Raw genomic sequence first — 24,827 nt, 5'->3', positions numbered from 1 at the left:
CAGCTTAACTCTAACCCTCACATCCCGCAGCCTAAGCCTAACCCTCCCATCTCGCAGCCTATCCCTAACCTTCTCGTCCCACAGCCTAACTCTAACCCTCCCATCCCGCAGCCTAACTCTAACCCTCACATCCCGCAGCCTATCCCTAACCCTCCCGTCCCGCAGCCTATCCCTAACCCTCTCGTCCCACAGCCTAACTCTAACCCTCACATCCCGCAGCCTAACCCTAACCCTCCCATCCGCAGCCTAACTCTAACCCTCACATGCCGCAGCCTAACCCTAACCCTCTCGTCCCACAGCCTATCCCTAGCCCTCTCGTCTCACAGCCTAACTCTAACCCTCACATCCCGCAGCCTAACTCTAACCCTCACATCCCGCAGCCTATTCCTAACCCTCCCATCCTGCAGCCTATCCGTAACCCTCCCATCCCGCAGCCTATCCCTAACCCTCTCGTCCCACAGCCTATCCCTAGCCCTCACATCCCGCAGCCTAACTCTAACCCTCACATCCCGCAGCCTAACTCTAACCCTCACATCCCGCAGCCTAACCCTAACTCTCACCTCCCGCAGCCTAACCCTAACTCTCACATCCCGCAGCCTATCCCTAACCCTCTCGTCCCACAGCCTAACTCTAACCCTCACATCCCGCAGCCTAACCCTAACCCTCACATCCCGCAGCCTAACCCTAACCCTCCCATCCCGCAGCCTATCCTTAACCCTCTCGTCCCACAGCCTAACTCTAACCCTCCCATCCCGCAGCCTAACTCTAACCCTCACATCCCGCAGCCTATCCCTAACCCTCCCGTCCCGCAGCCTATCCCTAACCATCTCGTCCCGCAGCCTAACCCTAACCCTCCCATCCCGCAGCCTAACTCTAACCCTCACATCCCGCAGCCTATCCCTAACCCTCTCGTCCCACAGCCTATCCCTAGCCCTCACATCCCGCAGCCTAACTCTAACCCTCACATCCCGCAGCCTAACTCTAACCCTCACATCCCGCAGCCTAACCCTAACTCTCACCTCCCGCAGCCTAACCCTCACATCCCGCAGCCTATCCCTAACCCTCTCGTCCCACAGCCTAACTCTAACCCTCACATCCCGCAGCCTAACCCTAACCCTCACATCCCGCAGCCTATCCCTAACCCTCTCGTCCCACAGCCTAACTCTAACCCTCACATCCCGCAGCCTAAGCCTAACCCTCCCATCTCGCAGCCTATCCCTAACCTTCTCGTCCCACAGCCTAACTCTAACCCTCCCATCCCGCAGCCTAACTCTAACCCTCACATCCCGCAGCCTATCCCTAACCCTCCCGTCCCGCAGCCTATCCCTAACCCTCTCGTCCCACAGCCTAACTCTAACCCTCACATCCCGCAGCCTAACCCTAACCCTCCCATCCGCAGCCTAACTCTAACCCTCACATGCCGCAGCCTAACCCTAACCCTCTCGTCCCACAGCCTATCCCTAGCCCTCTCGTCTCACAGCCTAACTCTAACCCTCACATCCCGCAGCCTAACTCTAACCCTCACATCCCACAGCCTATCCCTAACCCTCCCATCCTGCAGCCTAACCCTAACCCTCTCATCCCGCAGCCTATCCCTAACCCTCACATCCCGCAGCCTAACCCTAACCCTCCCATCCCGCAGCCTATCCCTAACCCTCTCGTCCCACAGCCTAATCCTAACCCTCCCATCCCGCAGCCTATCCCTAACCCTCTCGTCCCACAGCCTAACTCTAACCCTCCCGTCCCGCAGCCTAACTCTAACCCTCACATCCCGCAGCCTATCCCTAACCCTCTCATCCCGCAGCCTATCCGTAACCCTCACATCCCGCAGCCTAACCCTAACCCTCCCATCCCGCAGCCTATCCCTAACCCTCTCGTCCCACAGCCTAATCCTAACCCTCCCATCCCGCAGCCTATCCCTAACCCTCCCATCCCGCAGCCTAACCCTAACCCTCCCATCCCGCAGCCTAACCCTAACCCTCTCATCCCGCAGCCTATCCCTAACCCTCCCATCCCGCAGCCTATCCCTAACCCTCTCGTCCCACAGCCTAACCCTAACCCTCCCATCCCGCAGCCTAACCCTAACCCTCACATCCCGCAGCCTATCCCTAACCCTCCCATCCCGCAGCCTAACCCTCACATCCCGCAGCCTAACTCTAACCCTCACATCCCGCAGCCTAACCCTAACCCTCACATCCCACAGCCTAACCCTAACCCTCACATCCCGCAGCCTAACCCTAACCCTCCCATCCCGCAGCCTATCCCTAACCCTCTCGTCCCACAGCCTAACTCTAACCCTCACATTCAGCAGCCTAACCCTCACATCCCGCAGCCTAACTCTAACCCTCACATCCAGCAGCCTAGCCCTAACCCTCACATCCCACAGCCTAACCCTAACTCTCCCATCCCGCAGCCTAACCCTAACTCTCCCATCCCGCAGCCTAGCCCTAACCCTCACATCCCGCAGCCTATCCCTAACCCTCTCATCCCACAGCCTAACCCTAACCCTCACATCCCGCAGCCTAACTCTAACCCTCACATCCAGCAGCCTAGCCTTAACCCTCTCGTACCGCAGGCTAACTCTAACCCTCCCATCCCGCAGCCTAATCTTAACCCTCCCTTCCCGCAGTTTAACCCTAACCCTCCCCCTAACACCAATACTTACCTCCACAATCTGTCATTATTCTTTACAGTCGGGATGCCGCCGTTGTTATTGTGACAGTCGGGATGCTGACTAGATCCCTATATAAGGCATGCTGTGAACAGGCCACTGATTCTGCAGGACAACATTACCACTAAGTCACTGTGATTTGCTACCTCTGCATTCCATCCTACTGTTACCAGCCCACCTATAGTACAACTCTTATTTGGCATGTATGTCCCTATCTTAAAATGTTAAACAGTTTTATTAATAAATATATATTTTATATATCACACAGACAAGAAGGATTGTCAATGATACCATAATAAATGTAATAGTATTATTATTATTATTATTATTAATAATAACAATAATAATAATAATAATAAATCCCAGCAATATACTAGCTCCAGATTTATTGTATAACTATTGATGGAAGGAGAATTAAGTACACAAGTGTCCCATAGAGGACTCAGGAACCCCATGATGCTGTTTCCAATCTTGTCAATTAATAGAAATTACTATACTACCTTCAGAACCCCGGTGTGCTGGTTCTTCATGACTGTGACCCTGCTCTTCATCTTCAATTGTCTTTAGGTGAGTTAACTCTGCAGAATCTTCTGTTGCAGAAATCAAGAGTTTGCAATTTCTCTGACCATCTTCCTGAAGATGACATTCACCCTCCATTGCTGAAGTCGGTGAGCAAACTGCCTAGAAGAGACCCCTCTCAGTCCAGTTGATTCAGAACCTTGATCTGAAAAACAGACAGAATAACTGTTACATTATAGCACTAACAGCAGGAGAGGGACATACACAACCCAGGCAGAATTATCTGGCAGCAAGACTTTGGTGCACAAATACAACTAAAATACCATACATATGTCTACAACCACAGCATTACATGTTAATGGACACTTGAAGCCATAAGACTTTTTTAGTCTTATGGCTTTGATTGAACAATAGGCATTAACTGTCAACACAACACTAAAAAATATTTTTATTTTATTGAAAAATCGTTTTATTGTATGCTAAGTGTCGCCCATAAATGTCTAGCCAAAGTGAACCTGTCTTATAAAATATTAATGTGATTATAAATAATTATTATATAGGTATTTATGTATTATTACAATGTAATGTGTCAGCTCAGTCACACGCCCAAGCTCAAATGATCAGTACTTAAACATTTGTCATTCATAGAGAATTCATTTATACTAGATGCTACTATAAATACATTACTATTAAAAATATTTGTTTATTATTATTATTTTACATACGATAATTCTGTACGACAATATGAAAATTGGGATTTAAACAGAAAAAGGACAGTAACTCATGTTACCAATGTGCTTGTAACAAATGGATGTCAAATAAATGGACACAAATTGTTATTCAAATTGGTATACATCTATTAAAGGTGCATTACCTACCTTTTACAGCAGCCCTGGTGCTGAGGCTGAGCTGGCTGCAACTGCGCCCCCAACTACAGACCTCAAATTCCATCACTAAAAACTGGTGAGATTGTGGTTTAATGCAACTACTGCAATATACGTGCAGGGGTACGTCACACACACTTAGGGCCTGATTTAGACCCGCTCGCAGCCGCTGGCAGCTCGCTGGGTCTGTGGGCGTTTTCTTTGTTTTCTCCAGCCTCTCGCAAAGCTGTGGGAGGCCACCCACAGCTTGTGCGAGTGGTTAGGAGACCATCGCGATTATCTCGCCCATGTGACGAGACCCTGCGGTATGTTCTAGGCTGCCGCAAGGCCGAGTGGACCCCCTGCTCTAATAGAGCAGGAAGTCCACTACTGACATCAGTAGTGATGTCAGTTTGCCCGCTCAACAAATGCCAGGCATTCCTAAGGGAACGCCTGCGTTTGTCCAGCCACCCCCACTACCCGCCCACAAAACGGGGCGAACTGTCACTCACCATCGACAGCTGCCCCGTCTTGTTGCGAGCCCCATAGTGACTGAACTTCAGTCGCTCAGCGGGGCTCGCGCATGCGCACGCCAGATGCAGCGCATGCGCAGTGCGCAAACATCAGGCAATCGCGAGCGGCTCTGAATGAGCTCCTTAGTCACAGGTACAGAACACAGCAGGAGGAAATGCAAAAATGAGAGTTGTGGGGAAATATTGTAAGACACACACAGAAAACCTACTGTGATAACTCTGTGACTTGATTTAATATTTTAGTAATATCACTCTGTTTTTCACATTATTACATATTTGTTCCCATTTTATTTTTGTATTATTACTCTGTTAAGTATTTGATCATTATTATTTTTGCTTCCCAATAGGTAATCATATACTTTTTGTTATTTTTAATATCATCAGTAACCTGGGTAATTAAATGTATTGAATAATACCCCTTTTACACCGGAGCTAAAACCCGGGTTATTGCAGGGTTAACCCGGGCAGCTCCTTGGTATAAAAGGGGTGAGGGTTGGATCACCGGGTCGAGTGACCCGGCAATCCAACCCAGGTAAATAGCAGTGTTTAACACGGGCGTAGCCCGTATGGCGCACTCCGAGTCTTGATGACCTGCAGTGCGCCGCAAACCGGCCGATTGGTAAGGCTTCAGTGGCGCTTGGAGATGACGTCATCTCCAAGCGTCCACTTTCACGCCGGAAAAGCCGGGTCTATGCAGACCCGACTGCGGTGTGAGTGGCGCCGACTCAGGAATATCCCAAGTCGGCGCCGGCTAAATTCTGAGTCTGATCCATATAGGAACCCTGTTCCAACTCCGGATCAGACCCGGAATTTTGGTGGAAAAGGGGTATAAGTTGCTTTAACTTACTTTTAAACATTCTCTATATAAAGCTTTTTGGCATATGATATTTATTAAGTTAAGTGACCCTAATTTATTTTCTATTAGGATCAAAGAAATGTTCAAGGTTGATTTTGATTTTTTAATTGTGTATCCTCAGATACCTTGGAAATCACCAGGGATCTATTATTGAGGTTTGGGGAGGTCATCTGTGGGTGGGAGATAGTAGCAATGAGGTAATTTGCAAACATGCAAACAGACTACTCTTATATTTGGTAACACCAGGCTTATCTGACAATATGTGTATATAATTTGGAGAAGGGTTCAACAAATAGAGCAATCTAGAGAGAAGACAAGGGGCAATCTTGTGGATCTGTAATTTTTAATAATACCTTAGCACTCGACCTTTTATAGTGGAATAAATTCATAAAATTTGTGTTTCTTATCGAACCAATGATTGCTATATTATTAGTTTAGATTCAAATGCTGTTACAAAAATACAATAAGAATCTGATATTTGAGCCATTTCTTAGAAATAAATTAAAATATATAACTAAATGATTTCAGAAACAATTGTACATATGTGCTGAGAATTTATTCCACATTATACTATAAAAGGTTGAGCGCTAAGGTATTATTAAAAATTACAGATCCACAAGTAAATTGAGGGTGGTTACTTCCTATACCTGCAGCTGCCCCATCACAAGATAAATTGATCTTAGAGCGCTTGTACATACACATACAGAATAAGGGGCAATCTTGCCAGGTCCCCTCCCTGAATGAAAAAAAAAACCCCATAAATCCTTTTATGATATCTGAGAAGATGGAGCCCTATACAAGTAGGGGGAGCGTTTTAGGTGAGGAGGGGCTGTATGCAGTCTCTCCATCAAGGCCACCTCTTCTCTGTTTGGCTCTGCAGCCAATTGCAGCGTAATTATAAGCACTAGTATCCTCTGGAGCTGTGCCAGAGACAACTGTACATGCACAGGTCTTCTGGGTAATGGCATGGCGGACATTTACCCGGTGTTTGTTTTACTGCGCATGCATAAACCGCTGGGAAAATGGCCGTCGCTCTATTTTTGGTGATTTGTGCAGCGCCGGGGCTGCTGATGCGGACTCTAGAGAGGTAAGTATAGGAGAAATGAGTGCAGGGTGTGCGGTGTGGACTCCCCTGGATCCAGGGACTGTGTGCACTGCACAACCTGCAACTATTATAAATACGCCACTGCAACAGGGGTATACCTGTAAGAAAGTGTCTGGAAAATGAGAGGAATCAATGACAGAATACATACATCAAATGTCTTTGTCAGGGCCGGTGCCAGATTTGCAAGTGCCCTAGGAAAAGCTTCACTCTGCCGCCCCTGCTCCCCCCAGTTTTCTATCTGTATGTTCACTTTCCTCAGGCAATCCTCTCGTCTTATGCTATGCTCATCCATTCCTTGTCTTTGTCTGCTCCACCTCCAGTGCTCTTCTCTGACCTACTGATAAACTCTTACCCTATTACATTTGGTCCTTGTTGTGGCAGCGTTGCAACATCATTACATCACCAGGGCCGCAACCAGGGAGGGGCTACAGGTGCACGTGCACCGGGTGCCGGATTGCGGGGGGTGAAAAAAGCTTGCTCGCGGTGGCTTGGGGGCTCCAGATTCAGAAAACAGCCATCCAAAAATGAGACAAATGCTAGAGATCCTTACTGGACCTCTAGTGTATGTCTCCTCCTTGGTGGTGGCCATTTTTGGATGGCCGTTTTCAGCAGATTCCATGCGGACTAGCCGTCCGCATGGACTCTGCTGAAAACGGCCATCCAAAAATGGCCACCGCCAAGGAGGAGACAGATGCTAGAGGTCCTACTGGTCCTCTAGTGTCTGTTAGCAGAGCGCAATGCACACAGCATTCCCAGAAGTGCCGGGAATGCTGGCGCTGCCGGGAGAAGATGCTGAAAGCTGCATCTTCTCCCATGAAATCCCCTGGCAACGAGCATAAACCCCATGGCAACGAGCATAAACCCTGTGGCAACAAGCATAAATCCCCCTGGAAATGAACATGAAGCCCCATGGCAATGAGTATGAATCCCCCTGGCAACGAGCATAAACCCCATGGCAACGAGCATGTAACCCCTGGCAACAAGCATAAACCCCCTGGCAACGAGCATGGAACCCCTGGCAATGAGCATGGAATCCCTGGCAACAACCATGGAACCCCTGGTAATGAGCATAAATCCCCTGACAACAAGCATGAAATTCCCTGGCAACGAGCATGTAACCCCATGGCAACGAGCATGTAATCCCTGGCAATGAGCGTGTAACCCTGGCAACGAACATAAACCCCCTGACAACGAGCATGAAACCCCTGGCAACGATCATGGAACTCCTGGTAATGAGCATAAATCCCCTGACAACAAGAATGAAACCCCCTGGCAACGAGCATGTAACCCCATGGCAATGAGCGTGTAACCCCTGGCAACGAGCATGTAACCCCTGGCAACGAGCATAAACCCCCTGGCAATGAGCATGAAACCCCTGGCAACGAGCATGGAACACCTGGTAATGAGCATAAATCCCCTGACAACAAGAATGAAACCCCCTGGCAATGAGCATATAATCCCTGGCAACGAGCATAAACCCCCATGGCAACGAGCATGAAACCCCATGGCAACGAGCAGGTCATTTTAAAGTAATTAGAAGCCTTTCTGTGGGGCATAAAATGGTGTTGGGCAAATGGCACTTTGGTAATGGGCATTACAGTGTGTGGCATAATGTGTAATGGGCATTCTGGTGTGTGGCACTGCCTTATGGAGGAGCAAGGACAAAATCCAGTTACGGGAAGGGAGGGGGTGCAAAATTGCTGCCTTGCACCGGGTGACAGATATCCTAGTTTCGGCCCTGACATCACGTTCGCGACGCTTGGGGTTCGGACGCTTCACCACCTGGTGATGATCCCTGTGTGGGGGGCCCCTGGCGGCCAACCCTATCAGTAAACCGGCCGTGCCAACACCATGTAAAAGAAGGATGTGTCTGAGAGACAACCTTTTTTTCCCCGCTAGATGGACCCTTTTGGCGCCCCCCAGAGGCCGGCGCCCTTAGGCGATTGCCTAAAGCTGCCTAATGGTTGCGCCGGCACTGGGCTTTGTGCTTCTAATGACAGTTACATTATAAGAGATTTGGCTATTTTGGAATTCACTTCCTGACATCAGCAGCAGCAGCAGCAGCCTGCAAACTGGTAATGAATTCAACATGTTCAGGGTATACAGCTGCAGCATCATCAGAGGGGCCAATCTGTAGTTATCACTCGTTTATGGGTCTTTTACCTTCTTAGGAAGCTGCAATGTAACCGTCACTGTCTGCATGCGAGCTGTGGGCCTGTGAGATCACCAAACTACTTGTAATATTTAGCTGTGAAGCTTACTGGTCCTGGAGCTCTTCTGTGTTTTCAAACATCAATAACCTGCATAACTTCCAGCACGCTAATGGGGTGACTCAGGGACACCCTCTGCTGTGGAGTAAGACAAATGTTTGACGCAGATGGCAGAAACTGTAGGATTACAGTGCATTGTCTGTGCAGTATAACGTAACATAACAGTTTGTCATGTTCTAGGAAAACTTCTATCAGGCCCTCAAATAGAAAATATATTTCTTATTCATGTTGGAACATGTGAGGTTTATTGGCATAGTCACATTAAAGAGGTTTTGCCTTTTTTAGGGCAAAATGTATTGATTACTGTATGTAATGCACCAAACCATGTGTGCGCACATTTAATTGAATTTATTGGTCACTACTTTAAGCTTCTGAAAACAATCGTAATGCAACCCATCCTGCCTAATTCAGTGTCACTGCCTGTAATAGAAGCGTCTCACAGACAGCAGCATTATGAAGATTCAAGTACATTGTGTGTGTAGTATCCGAGCGTTACTGGTTTAGTTAATGGAATCAGTGAAGGTCATTTAAATTGCAGATTAAATTGTACGCTGCACAGTAGCTTTAGACTAGACCCACTGTCCTCCTTGATCGGCGAATCATCTTTGCAGATGAGCAGAAATTCACATAGACATAGACATTTGTAGATACACCAGTGCATCATTTTTTGCAGAGTAGCGCACGATTTTAATTTTGCAGAGCAAGATTATTGTTTGATATAAAAAGGTTGAGCAGACACAGTTTTAGGACGGTTCTTTGATGCACAGAATGATGCATGTTTTTATTGGACCCTGTTATATACCTTTATGTTGCACTTCAGCAGAGAAGAGTATTTCAAGGATCACCCCAGGCCAGTGGTTTCCAAACTTTTTCAAATCACGGCACCCTAGAGTATCAGCATATTTTCCACGGCACCACTGGGCCTTGAGGGACCCCAGGGTGCCACGGCACCCAGTTTGGGAACCACTGCCCCAGGCAATGCAATAAAAGGTTTACATCTCCACACAATGACAGTGACAATGTAATAAAAGCAGCCCCCATGATCACCAAAACTGGTAATTTAGGTGACAAAAGAGAAAAGTGTATTTTACTGAAAGGGGTGTTACTATAGTAGGTATAGGAGGTTGGTGATGGGTTTGGTGCGGTATTGAAGAGCCTCACTCTCTAGCCCTCCTGAGCTCAGTAGACGTAAGGATTCTAGTAGAGAGCAGCGGAGCAGAGCTTAGTGAGCAGAATCACAATAGAGGTCAAGATAGAGAGTCCAGATGATTTGCAGTAGATGCTGGGATCAGAGAATGAGAAATGTCCATAGCAAGTGATCAGGTTAGGGAGCCGGGATGGTCGTCAGGGATATCCCGGGTCATACACTGGATCCTGGATGTGAAGTGCATCACTCTGGCAGCTTGTGCAAGGGACCGGTGGATTAGTTCACCCACAGAATGCTGGGGATTGGCTGGAGACAGGAAGCAGGTGAGGGGTAAACAGAGAATGCTTTGGCTAATTCATATTATAGAAGTTGAAGTTCTCCTAGCAAAGCAAAAGCACAAGAATTGTCCACGCTCTACAAATAGCATAAATCCTAACTATATTCATGCATTATTTATTTGCCGTCTTCTGCTACTGAGTGGATATAAAATAATCTGTTAAAGGATACTTTAATGTCTAAGACTTAGCTTATAATCTTCCCACCCTCCTGCATAACCTCACCTTCCACTATTTAATTATCTGTTGATAGCACCACCATCTCCTCTAGCCCCCGAGTGCACTATCTTAGAGTTATCCTTGACTCCTCCCTCTCCTTCAAGCCACACATTAAGTACCTCTCGCAGACCTGCCATTTCCATATTGGAAATATCTCCAGGATCAGACCCTTTCTCACCCTGAAGGCAACTAATACCCTTATCCACTCACTGGTCATCTCCTGACTGGACTGCTGTAGCCTCCTCCTATATAGACTCCCTCCCACCTATCTCCACTCCGATCTGTCCTCAATGCTGCTGCCCAGCTCATCTTCCTCTCCAAAATTACTACATCTGCCTCCCCCCTATTACAGGCCCTACACTGGCTCCCCCTCCCCTTCAGAACTCAATTCAAACTCCTCACACTCACTTACAAAGCCCTCACCCAATCCTCTCCTATTTACATCTCTGACCTCATCTCCCTTCACATTCCCGCCCATCCACTTCTCTTCACAGATGAATGCCGCCTCTCCTTCCAACTGATTACTTCCTCCCACTCCCGCCTCCAACACTTTGCCAGTGCTGCTACTTTCCTCTGGAACTCTCTCCCTCTCCCTATCAGACTCTCCACTCTCTACAAAACTTCTAAAAGGTCTCTCAAGATTCACTTCGTTATCAAAACTTTCCATCTCTCATCCTATCCTGCTGCCCCATGCTCCTTGCTCACTGTCTCCCCATGTGTGTCACCCCTTTAGACTATAAGCTCTCATGAGCAGGGCCCTCTTCCCTCATGTGCCTTGTCTTCTCTCACCTATACCATCATCTCCTTCCCATTGCCTACAACAGAACCTATCCCTATTCCCTTTTCTGCTGCCCTGCTGTGTATTTGGGTATTATGATTGGGGTTGGTATGATATACCGGCAGCTCAATAACTTAAATCCTGATGCCTGGAGCCCAAGCGCTGAAGATCCCGACAGGGGAGGTAAGTACCCTAACCCTCCCCCTCCCTAACCCTACTTTGGTCATACCTAATGGTGCATACACACGGTCAGATTTTCTGTCAGATGTGAACAATAACTATTTTAAAAATCATTCATATCTGAAAGAAAATCTGATATGTGAGCCTGCAACGATGAACGATGCCTGTTCCCGCTTGTCAGATAAAGATATCTGACATGTGATGTGTTTGCAGCCAGATTTGGACAATTCCATTAATTTTAATACAGTCTAAAATCGTTCAATTGTTCAAATCGTTGGTAAAATCGTTCAATCGTTCATCTGACAGTGTGTATACACCATAACCCTAACCTCCCCCTGGTGGTGCCTAAAGCGATGAAAGACAAGAGATATCCCTTGAAAATTCCGGTGGCTGTGCTGAACGATATCTGTCATGTACATGACAGATTTTGGCAAACGATGAACGATATCGCATGACATCATTCAGGGAGTGGATTTTTTTTCTCTGCAGCGCTCTGTAGCTGCTGCTAATATCTTTCGTTGTTCGTCGTTTACCGCATATAAACTGCACAATATTGCTAATATCGTACAGCTATATGCGATAATTGACCAACATGTTGGAGAGATGATAGATGCGATTTATCAGCCGCAGAAGCATGCTATCATCGTTTAGGGCCTATCCATTAGCAGATATATTGAGTGATTGAATGATATATCGTTCAATTGTTTATTTTATCTGCTAATGGATAGGCCCCTTTTCCCTAACCCTCCCCTGGTGGTGCCTAACCCTAATGCCTCCTTCCCGCACCCTACACCTAACTCTCCCGAGTGGTGCCTAACCCTAATCTCCCCTTGGTAGTGCCTAACCCCATCTCCCTGTAGCCTAGCTCTAACCCTCCCCGGGGGGTGCCTAAACCTAATCTCTCCCCGGGGGAGCCTAAACCTAACCCCCCCATCCACGGGGAAACTGTTACTTACCAGCGTCCGCACATTAGGGATTCTGGCGTTCGGTATGCCGACGCCGGTACCCTGATGGCATTCGGGATAGCGGTGTCTGCATTTTGCTGGCGGTCGGGATTCCGGAGACTGGCATCCCGCCCGTCAGCATTTTAACTACATCCCTTATGATTGCTGGTGCAGCAATGATTATAAACCATGTCCTGCTATGTTCTGTACTGCAAGTCACTTTTTTCTTGTTTTGTTTATACTGTTTTGGTTTTCTGACCCCTTGTGGCGCCATATAAATAAGGGATAATAATAATCCAAATATAAATTCTATCTATATTAAAGCTCTATATATGTAGGTTATGATTATAAGGATTATTCCTCACAAGGCTACATACACAGGCTCAACTTGTGCTGAGTAAATTAAAATCCCACAATATATGATTAGTTGTTTAGTTTATAGTATATTATAATGAAGTATATGTATTGTATATATATTCTGAGATTTATTTGATTTAACATAAATCCTAACACTAAAAATGTATGTGCCCAGGGCTGCCAACTCTTATGTTTTTGATTTGCTCAGTACTTTGGGGTTACAGATCGCAGAGACACTACCCTTTCACACTGCCATCAAATAACCCGGGTTAGTGCACATGAACGCGCAGCAACATGGGTCACTGCGCAGTGTGAAAGGGGCCAGTTGAAATAACCTGGGTCGAGCGAGCCGACACTTCAACTGTAGCGAGCAGAGTTCAACCCGGCTCGAGATGCAGTATGAACAGTTAACAGTTAACCCGTGTTAAGAGGACCCTTGTCCCGTTCACTGCATATGGAGAGTCAGCGCTTGGAGATGAAGGGTTGGGCCGCCAGACTGAAAGGGATCTCAGGCGGGTTGCATCCGGGATCGACGTGTACACAAATCCTGTGTGCGACCTTCCATTAGCGATTTGAAAGGGTTTGTTTTTTCTGCATACAGAATTTTCGATTTCCCTTATATTTCCCTTTTGTTTTTGCTAGAAGTTCTATAAAGATAAGAGTAGAGCTAAAGGTTGGCACAGTGGCCTGCCAGGTAGCACCATTTTCCCACAGACCAGAGATCATGTACCATGCAGTTTTCTTTCTTCCGGATCTTCAAAGTGGGATTTTGAAGTAACATCTATAGCTTCTCACAGTGTCCATCTTCAGGATATTCTGCATGTCCTGAACCTATGGTGGATTTCTATGTTGTGGAGGCACCTACCAGCAGTGGAAGGTACGAGAGCACCTTGATGTGCACTGAAGGTACCATAATGGTACACAATAATGGCGGTTTGTGGTGCTCAATTATTGTACTTTTTTTTTTTAAAAGACCTCTAGTGAGCAGTAATTCCTGACCACTGATCCCCTCCATTTAATAGCATCCCAAATATTAAAAGCTTCTTTTGGGGAATGGTTTAACCAGGTAATTAGGTGCATAACTGACCAGCAAACTATGTGTACAGTGGGTGTATTGGGATTACTGCAACTTTAAAAGATGCCCCTCTTATACTTATGAAAGGTATCCCTGCTATCACAAGAGGGCATCAGCATTGGGAAAAATGTCATCTCCTAGATGCTCTCATGAGTATGGCTGTCTGCATGCAGACCTATCGGCACTTCTTCACATGCTGAGCAGAGTTTTACTAACTCAGTCCACCACTGAATATGTACATATGATCATAGGTTCCACCCCCCTGCTTCATGCAAGTGGCAGTCATGAATGTTCATAGAAGCGTGAAGGCAACTTACAGAAGATTCTCATGGTAAGGATGCCAGAAGAGGCTGGAGAAACAAGTTAAATAAAACATTTAGAAGGTAAAAGTAGAGTAGGCTTGACAGAGTACTTAAAAAAAGTCAGACCACACCTATGAGGAAGCAGGCAGTGGTGTAACTACTAGGGATGGGACATCGAAAGAAAACATTGAATACAAAACATTATTTAGATATATACATTGGTTCTCTGGAACCGATGTTAACCGATGTTTCTGGTTTTTTTTTTAAGTAAACTGTACTTAAACATATAAAAGACTAATACACTTTTAAAATAATTCTTATACTATGTCTATCTTCATGGAGGCAAATGCTACAAAAATTATAAGGATGTATGCATTTTTAGAAGTAAAACGTGGTAAATCAAACTTGTTATTGAAGAAATAAAACATGATGCATTAACTAATAAAACTTGAATGAAACACCTCACTGCTGCCTACCAAGAGCTGCAGCAGCCAGACACACCCCAGCAGCCAACCAGTGTACACTGAGAGCATCCCCAGTGGCAGTGAGCTGGTGGCGGGGGCTGGGTATGAAATACCAATGGCTTAAAAGCTACCGGTTCAAATCCCGACACTGGAAGCCTGACAGCAGAAAATCCTGATGCCGGGTGGTAAGTATAGTTATCCCTCCCCTCCTCCCCCCTAAACCTAACCCTCCCGAGGGGTGTCTAACCTCCCCTCGGTGGTGCGTGTCCCTATCCCCCCCTACCCCTAGCCTAACCCTAACCCTCCTGGGGGGTGCTTAACCCTAAGTCCCCCTGGAGGTGCCTAAACCTAACAAACAGGCCCCCCCCCTGTGCGGCTAAAATTTCCTGACGCCCGGCTTACATACGTTAGGTATGCCGGGCATCAAGATTTCGTCCTGGGGCTAATAATAGGCATCGGTATTTAGATGCCTATCTTTAGTCCCAAGCTGGGCTTTCAGTGTCGGGATTCTGGTGGTCGACATTCCGGCCGCCGGCATACTGACTACATCCCGGGGTCGGGACTGTCCTATGTACTGCTGCGGTACGATTTCGCAGTACACACGCCTACTAATTAGGCTAATAGATAGGGGTATTTAATTGTGCATGAGCATACTATTATGTTATTCATCCTGATGAAGTCCAAGGGTTAAGACACAAGGACGAAACGCGTTGAGGCGATAAGGTCATATACTACATCCTCTACCAATTTGGAGACGGTATACTTCAGATAAGCTTTTATTGAACTTATTTTATGTACGGGCATTTGCTATTTGGTTTAATTTGTAAATAAACCTGTGTGTGTAGAATTACACTATGTTATTTCACTCTTTTTCATGCTTCCTCTGAGTCTTACCGGATGGTTAATCCTGGTACTGTGCCAAAGGGATAAAGACTCGGTGATTTGCTATCCAAGGTTATTGGAGTCATCACACATGAATTATCAAGTGGTGTAGTCCACCATATAAGGTATACCCCCAACACATAGAGGGTGCTAAGTCTTACCAAAAATACTGCACTAGGAGACGCTTTTTTCCACCTTTCTCAGATATATATATATATATATATTATATATATATATATATATATATATATAATATATATATATAGGCACTGGCCCATCTGCAGTACAGGAATGGTCTGTATGTACATGATAGGGAAGTGCTTTCTATGTTTTTGTATAGTGTATATGTATATATATATATATATATATATATATATATATATATAAAATCAGAAAAGCAGCTACCAGGTTTCCATCAGTGTGACAGATAGTGTAAGACCTGCAGAGAAGTGGGGTCCCGTGATGTGGGCTGCAGGCTTAAATGCATTGATCAATCCATGAACCAAAACCCCATTATTTATTTAGACATTATTGTGAGTGATTTAACAATGGTGAGTGCTGAGTTTTCTGATTTTATTTATTTGAGCAATGTGGTCACAAGCCACTTGCACCCCATGCCTGGGAATGGCGAGTGCAGGTCTGCACCCCAAATCTGGGAGTGGCGAGTGTAGTGGATTTCTGACTTATATATATATATACATGTAGCTATATTCCTTACATAAAAGGTGCAGTGCCAGCAAACCACATTTTACAAAGGAACAGCAAAGCTCTCATCCGTGCATCCACCTGTCTGCAGTAGAGCGCATGAAAGCCAGTGTATAGTGCATTACATCATGGGATACGAACACTGCACCCATGGGCATAACTACCATAGGTGCAATGGGTGCAGCTGCTATGGGGGCCAGAGCTGAGGGGTGCCCATTTTCCATGTCAAAGTTACATGGATTTTATACATTTTTCAATACTGGGTGGCACATACTGTAGGAGCAATTTAAACATTTGCTATGTGGCCTTCATATACCTAGTTACGCCCCTGGAAGCAGGGTTCATGAAATAATGGTCACCATGGTGACAAAAAGTTTAGACCTGGAGACTAGATTTCAAAGAGTCAGTTATCCGTAAAAATAAAGCTAATTGTAAAAAAACAACAACAACAAAAAACTAAATAAATTAGTAACAAAGCACTCACAGAGGTGGTTGCTGGAGCGTGAGGGATGTTGTGCACAGTTCGCCTGTCACATGAGGATAATGCGTTCCCGCCACATTCAGTCAGTGTGGCTCCTCCCTTCTCCTGCCAAGATCTTGCAAAGAGGGTATCTGGAAGCCAACCCAGGTCTTTCTTCCTGTGGCTCAGCACTGCCGGCACAGTGAAGAGAGAACAGTGTGGAGGAATGTGATCTCCGGGAGAGCTGTATACCATCAGTCCCATAGCATGAGACTCCCTTCTCACGCTGGCAGCTACCATAATTGCAGGCATCCAATTGGGATCTGTCCTCCTCCTACAATATTACTATAAATTATTAATTGGGGGCACTGTGATGTGGAATACTGTGAGTTGGGGGCACTGTGATGTGGCATACTGGGAATTGGAAGCACTGTGATGTGGCATACTGTGAATTGGGGGCACTGTGGTGTGTGATCATGTGCATTGGGTGCACAAATGTATAGCATACTATGAATTGGGGGCACTGCAGTACGGCATACTGTAAATTGGGGGCACTGTGGTGTGGCATACTGTGCATTTGGTGCACAGAGGTGTAGCATACTATGAATTAGGGGCACTGCAGCGGGGCATACTGTTAATTGGGGCACTGCGGTGGGACATACTGTGCATTGGATGCACAGGGTGCAGCATGCTGTGAATTTTGGGTACTGCGGTGTGGCATGCTACAACTTGGGGGCATTGCGGTGTGGCATACTGTGCATTGAGGGCACTATGGTAAGGCATACTGTGAATTGGGCACACTGTAGTATGGCACACTGTGAATTGGGGGCACTGTGGTGTGGCATACTGTGCATTGGGGGCACTGTGGTGTGGCATACTGTGCATTGTGTACACAGAGGTGTAGCATACTATTAATTGGGGGCACTGCAGTATGGCATACTGTGAATTGGGGGCACTGTGGTGTGGCATACTGTGCTTTGGGTGCACAAGGTTGTAGCATACTATGAATTGTGGCCCTGGGATATAGCATACTGTGCATAGGGTGCACAGAGGTATGGAAAACTGCAAATTGGGGGCATTGCGGTGTGGCATACTGTGGTTTGGCACACTATGAATTGGGGGCCAGGGACAGGCATTTGTCGATCCCTGTGAGGAAGTGAAGCAGGTTTGTGGTAATAAAACCGTCAATATCTGTTTTAGTTGCTAAAAGATACCCAGACCACTTTTAACACAACTTCCAAATCACTGAGAGGGGGACAATTCACCCGGATTTTGGATGATACATTGTGTGACTGGAGCATGTAGCACAGACTATTTCAAGACTAGGCAGAATCTGTTCTATTCATGAGTCAAAAGGGAAAGTCAACTTTTCATGTCACCTTTATCATTACATCAGCTGCAGAAACTGGTGGTAAGAATATGTACATATGTGAGTATTTCCAATGTTACATGTAGAGCTCTGTATATAAACAATGGAAATGTAGAAAGCTGATACAGAATACACAAAAGTAAAACTGATCAATTTGAATAACAAATTGATATTATCACCAGAGGGATCTTGAAATAACCATCCAGACATTGTTTCCAAGAACAATTACAGTTACTGTATTTTTTATGTGAAACCAAGCATTTTACCTATCTTGTTGCCAGAAATAAGCAGAAGTTCATAAGTAACAATGGCATGAAAAGGGAACAAAGATTAGGAAACAAAGGTGCTCATATGATCCTAATTAAATAGTCCCTAATGTTATGTATTAATAATTGTAAAAGTGTTTTGCGCAGTTATCAATGCAAATTAGCAGTCACAAGTTGAGAAAAACAGAACAAAACATTAAGCCAACATCTCTAGAACACATTATATATTACTATCTAGTACAGTCCTGTGTACATTGGACCTGATTCAGAGCCGCTCGCTAGATGCAATTGTTCGCCCCCCGCGTATGCAAACTCGTCTAATTGACGGCATGGCAGGCGCTCGCTCGGAAGGGCATAAGCACCCCCACTTTGTCTTGGCAAGCGATCACTTTGTGTATGCAGATGCCCATTAGCATATTTAGAGACGCCCACTAGCGCACGTCATCTCCAGGAACTGTATTAAAACATTGATACATCGAGGATCATCGGTAGCGATCACAGCGCTTGTGGTTGCCTTACTTTACCGCAAGCACTGCGAGGATTTCAGTGTAAAAAAAAGCTGGTGACGTGTACTATGACGCTGCCTGTTAATTATGCACGCTTTAGAAACGGCGTTGCAACACTCAGGCACACCTGCGTTCGCACATCCACTCCCCCGTTATAATTATGTCCTGCCCCTGTTACCACCCACAAACGGTCTCTCCTGTCACTCATTACACCGGGCTGTCTTTGCTTAGCGAGCGAGCAGATTCTGATTGCTCTGAGCAGTTTGCGCATGCGCATACGAAGCGTGCGCATGCGCGGTCACTTAACATCGGCCGCGTACGAGCGAGCGGCCGCTTGCGAATGGGTCTGAATGAGCTCCATTGTTTCACGGGAAGAATCAGATACATTTTATACATGGAGGTTTACTGGCCTGATTCCATTAAAATATGTCATACAATAGCCTATTCAGTTTCTTAGGCAATTTACAAGACACCTCTGGCCTGTTGGTTTGGGAGCCTTAGGCTGTTACACAGTCACAGCACAGAGGTTTAACCGGAAAGTCACTGAAACTATGTTGATAAATAATGCATTGTTCGTACTGTGAGTTGCACAGTGGTGAGCATTGCTGTCTCACAGAGCTGGGGGCTCACTGTGTTGCATGGGTTTCCTCTGTCTGCTCTGCTTTTCTTCCACACTCCCAAAAAAATAAAAATAAATAAATATACTGTAAAGCTGGGTACACACTAGGTCCCACACTTACCAATTTGTCTGCCAAATGTGCCAGGCTTGACAGCTGAGATGGGTGAACATTTAAATCGAGCGCCCAGTTGAGCTGTCAATCACCGCTGTGTCCCGCAGCATGTGTACGGGCGATCGGCAGGTCGCCCGTACACACCAGAAGATGACCGATATATATTTTAGATGTATCGGCCATCTGCTATGCTGCACAGCAGATCGGATATGTCTGTGAACGACGTCGTCCACAGACATATCTGCTGTACACGTGTGAAATTTAGTGAAATGTCGTTAGCCAGCACCCACCACTTTCATTCCCGGTTAACCACTCGACCTATAGTCTCGATCCTCTTCGCCAATTAAGTATCGGGTTTGAACATGCCCCAGGCTATGAGAAAATCGGACAATCAATAATAGTTCTCCTGTCCTCGGTGACACTGTAAATGCTAAGGATGACTGTGACCTTCACCGGTTGGGTGAATGGTCATCATTGGCACGAAGCCTCAGCTACCCAGTAATCACCTATGCAGTGTACTTTGGATCTCCCACCGTTGTGCAAGATCCCCTATCCGGTGCTCAAGTGAAGGACAGACAGAAAAAAAGAGATATATATTTTGGATCTCACACCGTTGTGCAAGATCCCCTATCTGACGCACAGGTGAAGGACAGACAGACAGACACGGAGAGATACTCACACTAAACCTCTTGTCACCTTGACGAGTTGTTCGCCAGCCCCTAAGAATCAAAACAGAACAAGACCATCGTGACCATCGGGCTAGCGACGAAACCCTTGCGGTAGGGTCTCGCTGACGCAAGCCCTGGAGTGATTTTGGCTCTATCAGAGCCAAAATCACTGACACCACTTGTGATGTCAGTGGGGCCGGACTCAGACGTTAGGCGTTCCCATGGGAACGCCTCCGTCTGACAGCCACGCCCCCGGCACGCCCACCAAAGGGGGCGTGCTGTCACTCACCATCGACAGCACGCCCCCTTTGGTGCAAGACCCCGAGCATGCGCACGACGGAGCTCCCTCTGTCGTGCGCATGCGCACTTAGGCACCATCGACCCGCTTGCGAGCGTACAGCACTCGCGAGCAGGTCAGAATCAGGCCCTCAATACAGTAATCAAATAAACATTCTTTTACACACTACATAACAAACTAGGCTTAGTGACAATACACCTCTCTCTTCCCTGCCGGTCGGCCCTGTCTGTGACCTTAGCAGTGGCGGAACTCCCGGAGACAATGGAGTCATTTGCCGCCGGGCACCAGCCCTGAAGGGGGCACCTGGCTCCATTGTCCCTGGGAGCTGCATGGAGAAGGAGCGCCGCTGATCGGCGCTCCACCTCCATTGGCGTAACTACGGAGGGTGCAGGGGGTGCGGTCGCACCCCCTGCACCCTCCATTTGCTGGGCACCCGCTGAGTGTGTTACCAGCGGGCGCCCGGCTCCTATTCAAACCCCCGACGGAAAACGGAGCTTCCTCCGTCTTCCGGGTCCCACAGTGCTCTATGGGAGTGACATCATGACGTCACTCCCATAGTGCCAAGGAGCGGACGCCAGGGACGGAGCTCAGGAGTGAGCTCCGTCTTCTGAGTCCCGCAGTGCACTATGGGAGTGATGTCATGACATCATAGTGCTGAGGAGCGGACGCCGGGGATGAACGGCAGCAGCACTGGAGCGGGGATAAAGGTAAGTGTTTGTTTGTTTTTTTTGTGTGTGTGTGTGTGTGTGTGTGCTCGCGCGGGGGCTCACTACTGGGGGCAACTACAGGGGGCTCACTACTGGGTGCAACTACAGGGGGCTAACTACTGGGGGCAACTACAGGGGGCTCACTAATGGGTGCAACTACAGGGGGCTCACTACAGGGGGCAACTACAGTGGGCTCACTACTGGGGGCAACTACAGGGGGCTCACTACAGGGGGCAACTACTGGGGGATCACTACTGGGGGCAACTACAGGGGGCTCACTACTGGAGGCAACTACAGGGGGCTCACTACTGGGGGCAACTACTGGGGGCTCACTACTGGAGGCACTGCGTAGGGGGACCATTACTGGGGGCACTACATAGGCAGGCACTGCATAGGGGGACCACTACTGGGGACATTGTATAAAAGGTACTGCATAGGGGGGCGGCAGCAGCTGGGGCTGGCATACGTGCTGGGGTGGTACATTTTTTTGGGGGGAGGGCACCAACATTTATCTTGCCTCCGGGCACCTGGGATGAAGTTACGCCACTGGACCTTAGGAAAACACTGCCGTATTTTCCTTACCCCCCTAGACTGGTTCTTCAGGAGAACCCCACTGACCTTATCAGAGCCTGAGTAGATTCAGTGCCGAGGCCAGACAGCCTCTTGCACCGTCCCCAGAGGGAAAATGCTCAGGCCCAACTAGATGAGGCTATCACTGGTGATTTGGGCCTAATGCCCAGATCACCTTATAACACAGGCCCACCTACCAATTGGCGGTACCTAGTGATCTGGGCCTAATGCCCAGACCACTTTATAATGCAGGCCCAACTACTTATGGGCAATCTCTAGTGATCTGGACCTAATGCCCAGATCACTCACTCCTAACAGAGCCTGTAGAAAAAAACGATAGGGACTAATGCCCACCTATAGAGCCCGGGCCTAGTGCCCGACTATCTGCCCCGAAGCCTAGCACCTGACTCGAAAGCTGGTGGCCTAGGGAGGAGTTAGATAAGTGAAGGTGACCCATGGCTGCCTACCCTTCACGCTGGGAGAGTCTGCAGTGGGGAACTTCGATGATCTCTTTTCCTTCCCACCACTGCAGATCTCTCCGGTCCTCAACTTCGGCTCCGCCGACAGCCTCCATGTTCAGCTGCGGTACTTCTGGCCTTGGATGCTGATTCCCGGCGTCTTCCGGTGTCTTCCAGCGCCTCTGGAGGTCTTCTTCCATGGAGAGGATCCTCTTCTCTTGATCCCCACCGATGGACTGACTCACCACGCTCAGCAGGACCTAATATACAGAGCCGCGAGGGGGCGGAGCCATGATGCGGCGAGCCGCGATTGGCTTGCTGTGCCGGGACCGGATTGGCTGTCCGCCCGCGAGCCATTACTGGCTCGAAAACGGCGCCAATTTCAAAATCAACGTCTTTGATTGGAAGAGCTTGAATCTTTTCAGATGCAAGCTGGTCCAGCCCTGTCTCTCGCCACCACACCGCGCCGCCCGGAACGCCATTGATTGCCGGACCAGTGGACACTGAATTCTGGCATGGGTCAGGCCCTGCACTGGTGACCCTGCTCACACACACCCGGCGATGCACTATAGATATATATCGCCTGTTCAAACGAACGGGCGATATATCTATCAGTGTGTACCCAGCTTTAGTCACTTTCCTAGTGCGTCAGAGAATATAGACTGTAAGCTCACTGGGGCAGGGACTGTTGTGACTGATTAAGTATGTTCTCTGTACAGCTCTGTGTAACATGTAGTCACTAGATAAGGGTAAATAAATAATACTGGTGATTCTATAGCAAGGTTATTGAGCTCTATTAAAATGTAGTGCTTGCTTATTTGCTGTGTACTATTTCTGAATAGAAGAACTTTATATTTGCAAATACAATTACAGAATGTGTTATCCAGAAACCCTTATTCTGAATGTTCCAAAAATCAACAGCACAATTACGTATTGCTGCTATTTACTGACTTTTATTTACACACCTATAGAGGCCAAAACAGAGTTGAACACAAGAGGTTTTGCAGACAGGTCATTAATTGTTTAGTACTGCGCTAGTTTCAGAGCCAAGAACACGCATCTATCGGCAAGGAGAACTGACAAACATGAGTAGTCGACAGCAGTATAAATATGAAGAAAGAAGTTCCAATTGTTAATTAACATATTTGTTGGCATGGTGCTCTAAATGGCAGTTAAAACAATAACGTAGGAACTAAATTTAGCTCAAATATGCTGGTTAATAAATCTCATATACATAAATGCAGGCCTCTACTGCCCCTTATCATTATAGTGACACCTGCTGGTTACAAAGGAAAATAGCATACATATGTCAGAGGAGGACTGGTACAAAGCAATGGAAAATAAGAAGTAATATTGGCCCTCATTCAGAGCCGCTGGTTAGCGGCTGCTCGTTCGCTCCGAGCGATGTTTGCACAACTGCGCATGCGTACGGATTGTAATATGCATGCGCGAACCAGTCTGTGCGGCGGAAAATTGTTTGTACGCTATATAGCGAGTGCCTGCTATTTTGAGTGATAGAATGAGGCGTATGTGTGTGGTAACAGGGGAAGGTGCTTGAAAACGGGGAGTGGAGATCAGAACGCAGGCGTGCTTAAAGGTCAAAACGGGCGTTTTAAGGGAGTGCATAATTAATCCAGCAGCGTCATTGACCACGTCACTTGGTTTTTTTTCACTCAGAACTGCTCGCAAAATAGCGGTTGAAAAAACCAACCACAAGAATAGCGAGCAGTTCATACGCTGTTCGATGTACTCGATTAATCTAATAAATAGCGGACATGACGTATGGTGCGAGCGGCCAGGGGGCGTTTTTATCAAATAAACGAGCGTATGATTTGCTCGCTCGTTCAGACTTACAGGTGTGAACAGACTGCAATGTGCGAACGGATCATTTGCATAGCCACCCCTTGTTTTTGAACGAACGAACGCAAATAGCGAACGGCTCTGAATGAGGGCCAAGGTTTGAAGAGACTAGTATTGATGAGGATGGATGCAGGTTTAACCCTTCAGGTTATATGCTGCACACAACATACACTATATGGAGGCAGCAACAGACCGCAAAGAGCGTACGGTTCATTTGAATAGCCGCCCCCTTTTTCTGAACGAGCGAGCGCTAATTGCGAGCGGCTCTGAATCAGGCCCATAATTCCTACAGAATGTATCCAGTTTAATTACACAGCATGAACTATATATATAATATATATATATATATATATATATATATATATATATATGTCACAACTCTTACACTGTAAAATAAAAGGATATCCTAGCATAGTTCTAGGATATTCTTAGAAGAGTTCCACATAAACCAGACGTTGTGGGGACTGTCTAGCATAAATACTCCTTGGACTTTACCCCAGTCATTTTATATGGAAAAGATCTGCCAGATATTCCTGCACACTGTAGCCATAGGCAAACGGAGGGGGGTTTCCATCTGCCTGGACACCCCCTCCCCAGCACACACCATGACCACAATAGAAATAGTAATATAATACAATGTTACTAGTGCTGCATGTTCTTCTCAGTATCACAAATGAAAAGATTAGCACCACCTGTGGATCTTTTAAAATGTGTCAGCTAGTAATAAAT

At 47.0% G+C, this 24,827-nt stretch overlaps 1 protein-coding gene across 1 annotated transcript in view; it reads right to left on the bottom strand.

Moving 5' to 3' along the window:
- LOC148442954 (pleckstrin homology domain-containing family G member 3-like) overlaps positions 1–24,827 on the bottom strand; it is a 240,993-nt gene that overhangs the window by 172,545 nt on the left and 43,621 nt on the right. The window contains exon 2 of the mRNA XM_088463474.1: positions 3,172–3,395. Coding sequence (XP_088319600.1) covers positions 3,172–3,328 — 157 coding nt within the window. The 5' untranslated portion in view covers positions 3,329–3,395. The remainder of the gene's footprint in view (positions 1–3,171; positions 3,396–24,827) is intronic.

This window comes from Taudactylus pleione, unplaced genomic scaffold (assembly GCF_031769625.1).
Source record: "Taudactylus pleione unplaced genomic scaffold, aTauple2 ptg001381l, whole genome shotgun sequence".
NCBI classification, from domain to species: domain Eukaryota; kingdom Metazoa; phylum Chordata; class Amphibia; order Anura; family Myobatrachidae; genus Taudactylus; species Taudactylus pleione.
This window is presented reverse-complemented; position numbering and strand designations above follow the sequence as displayed.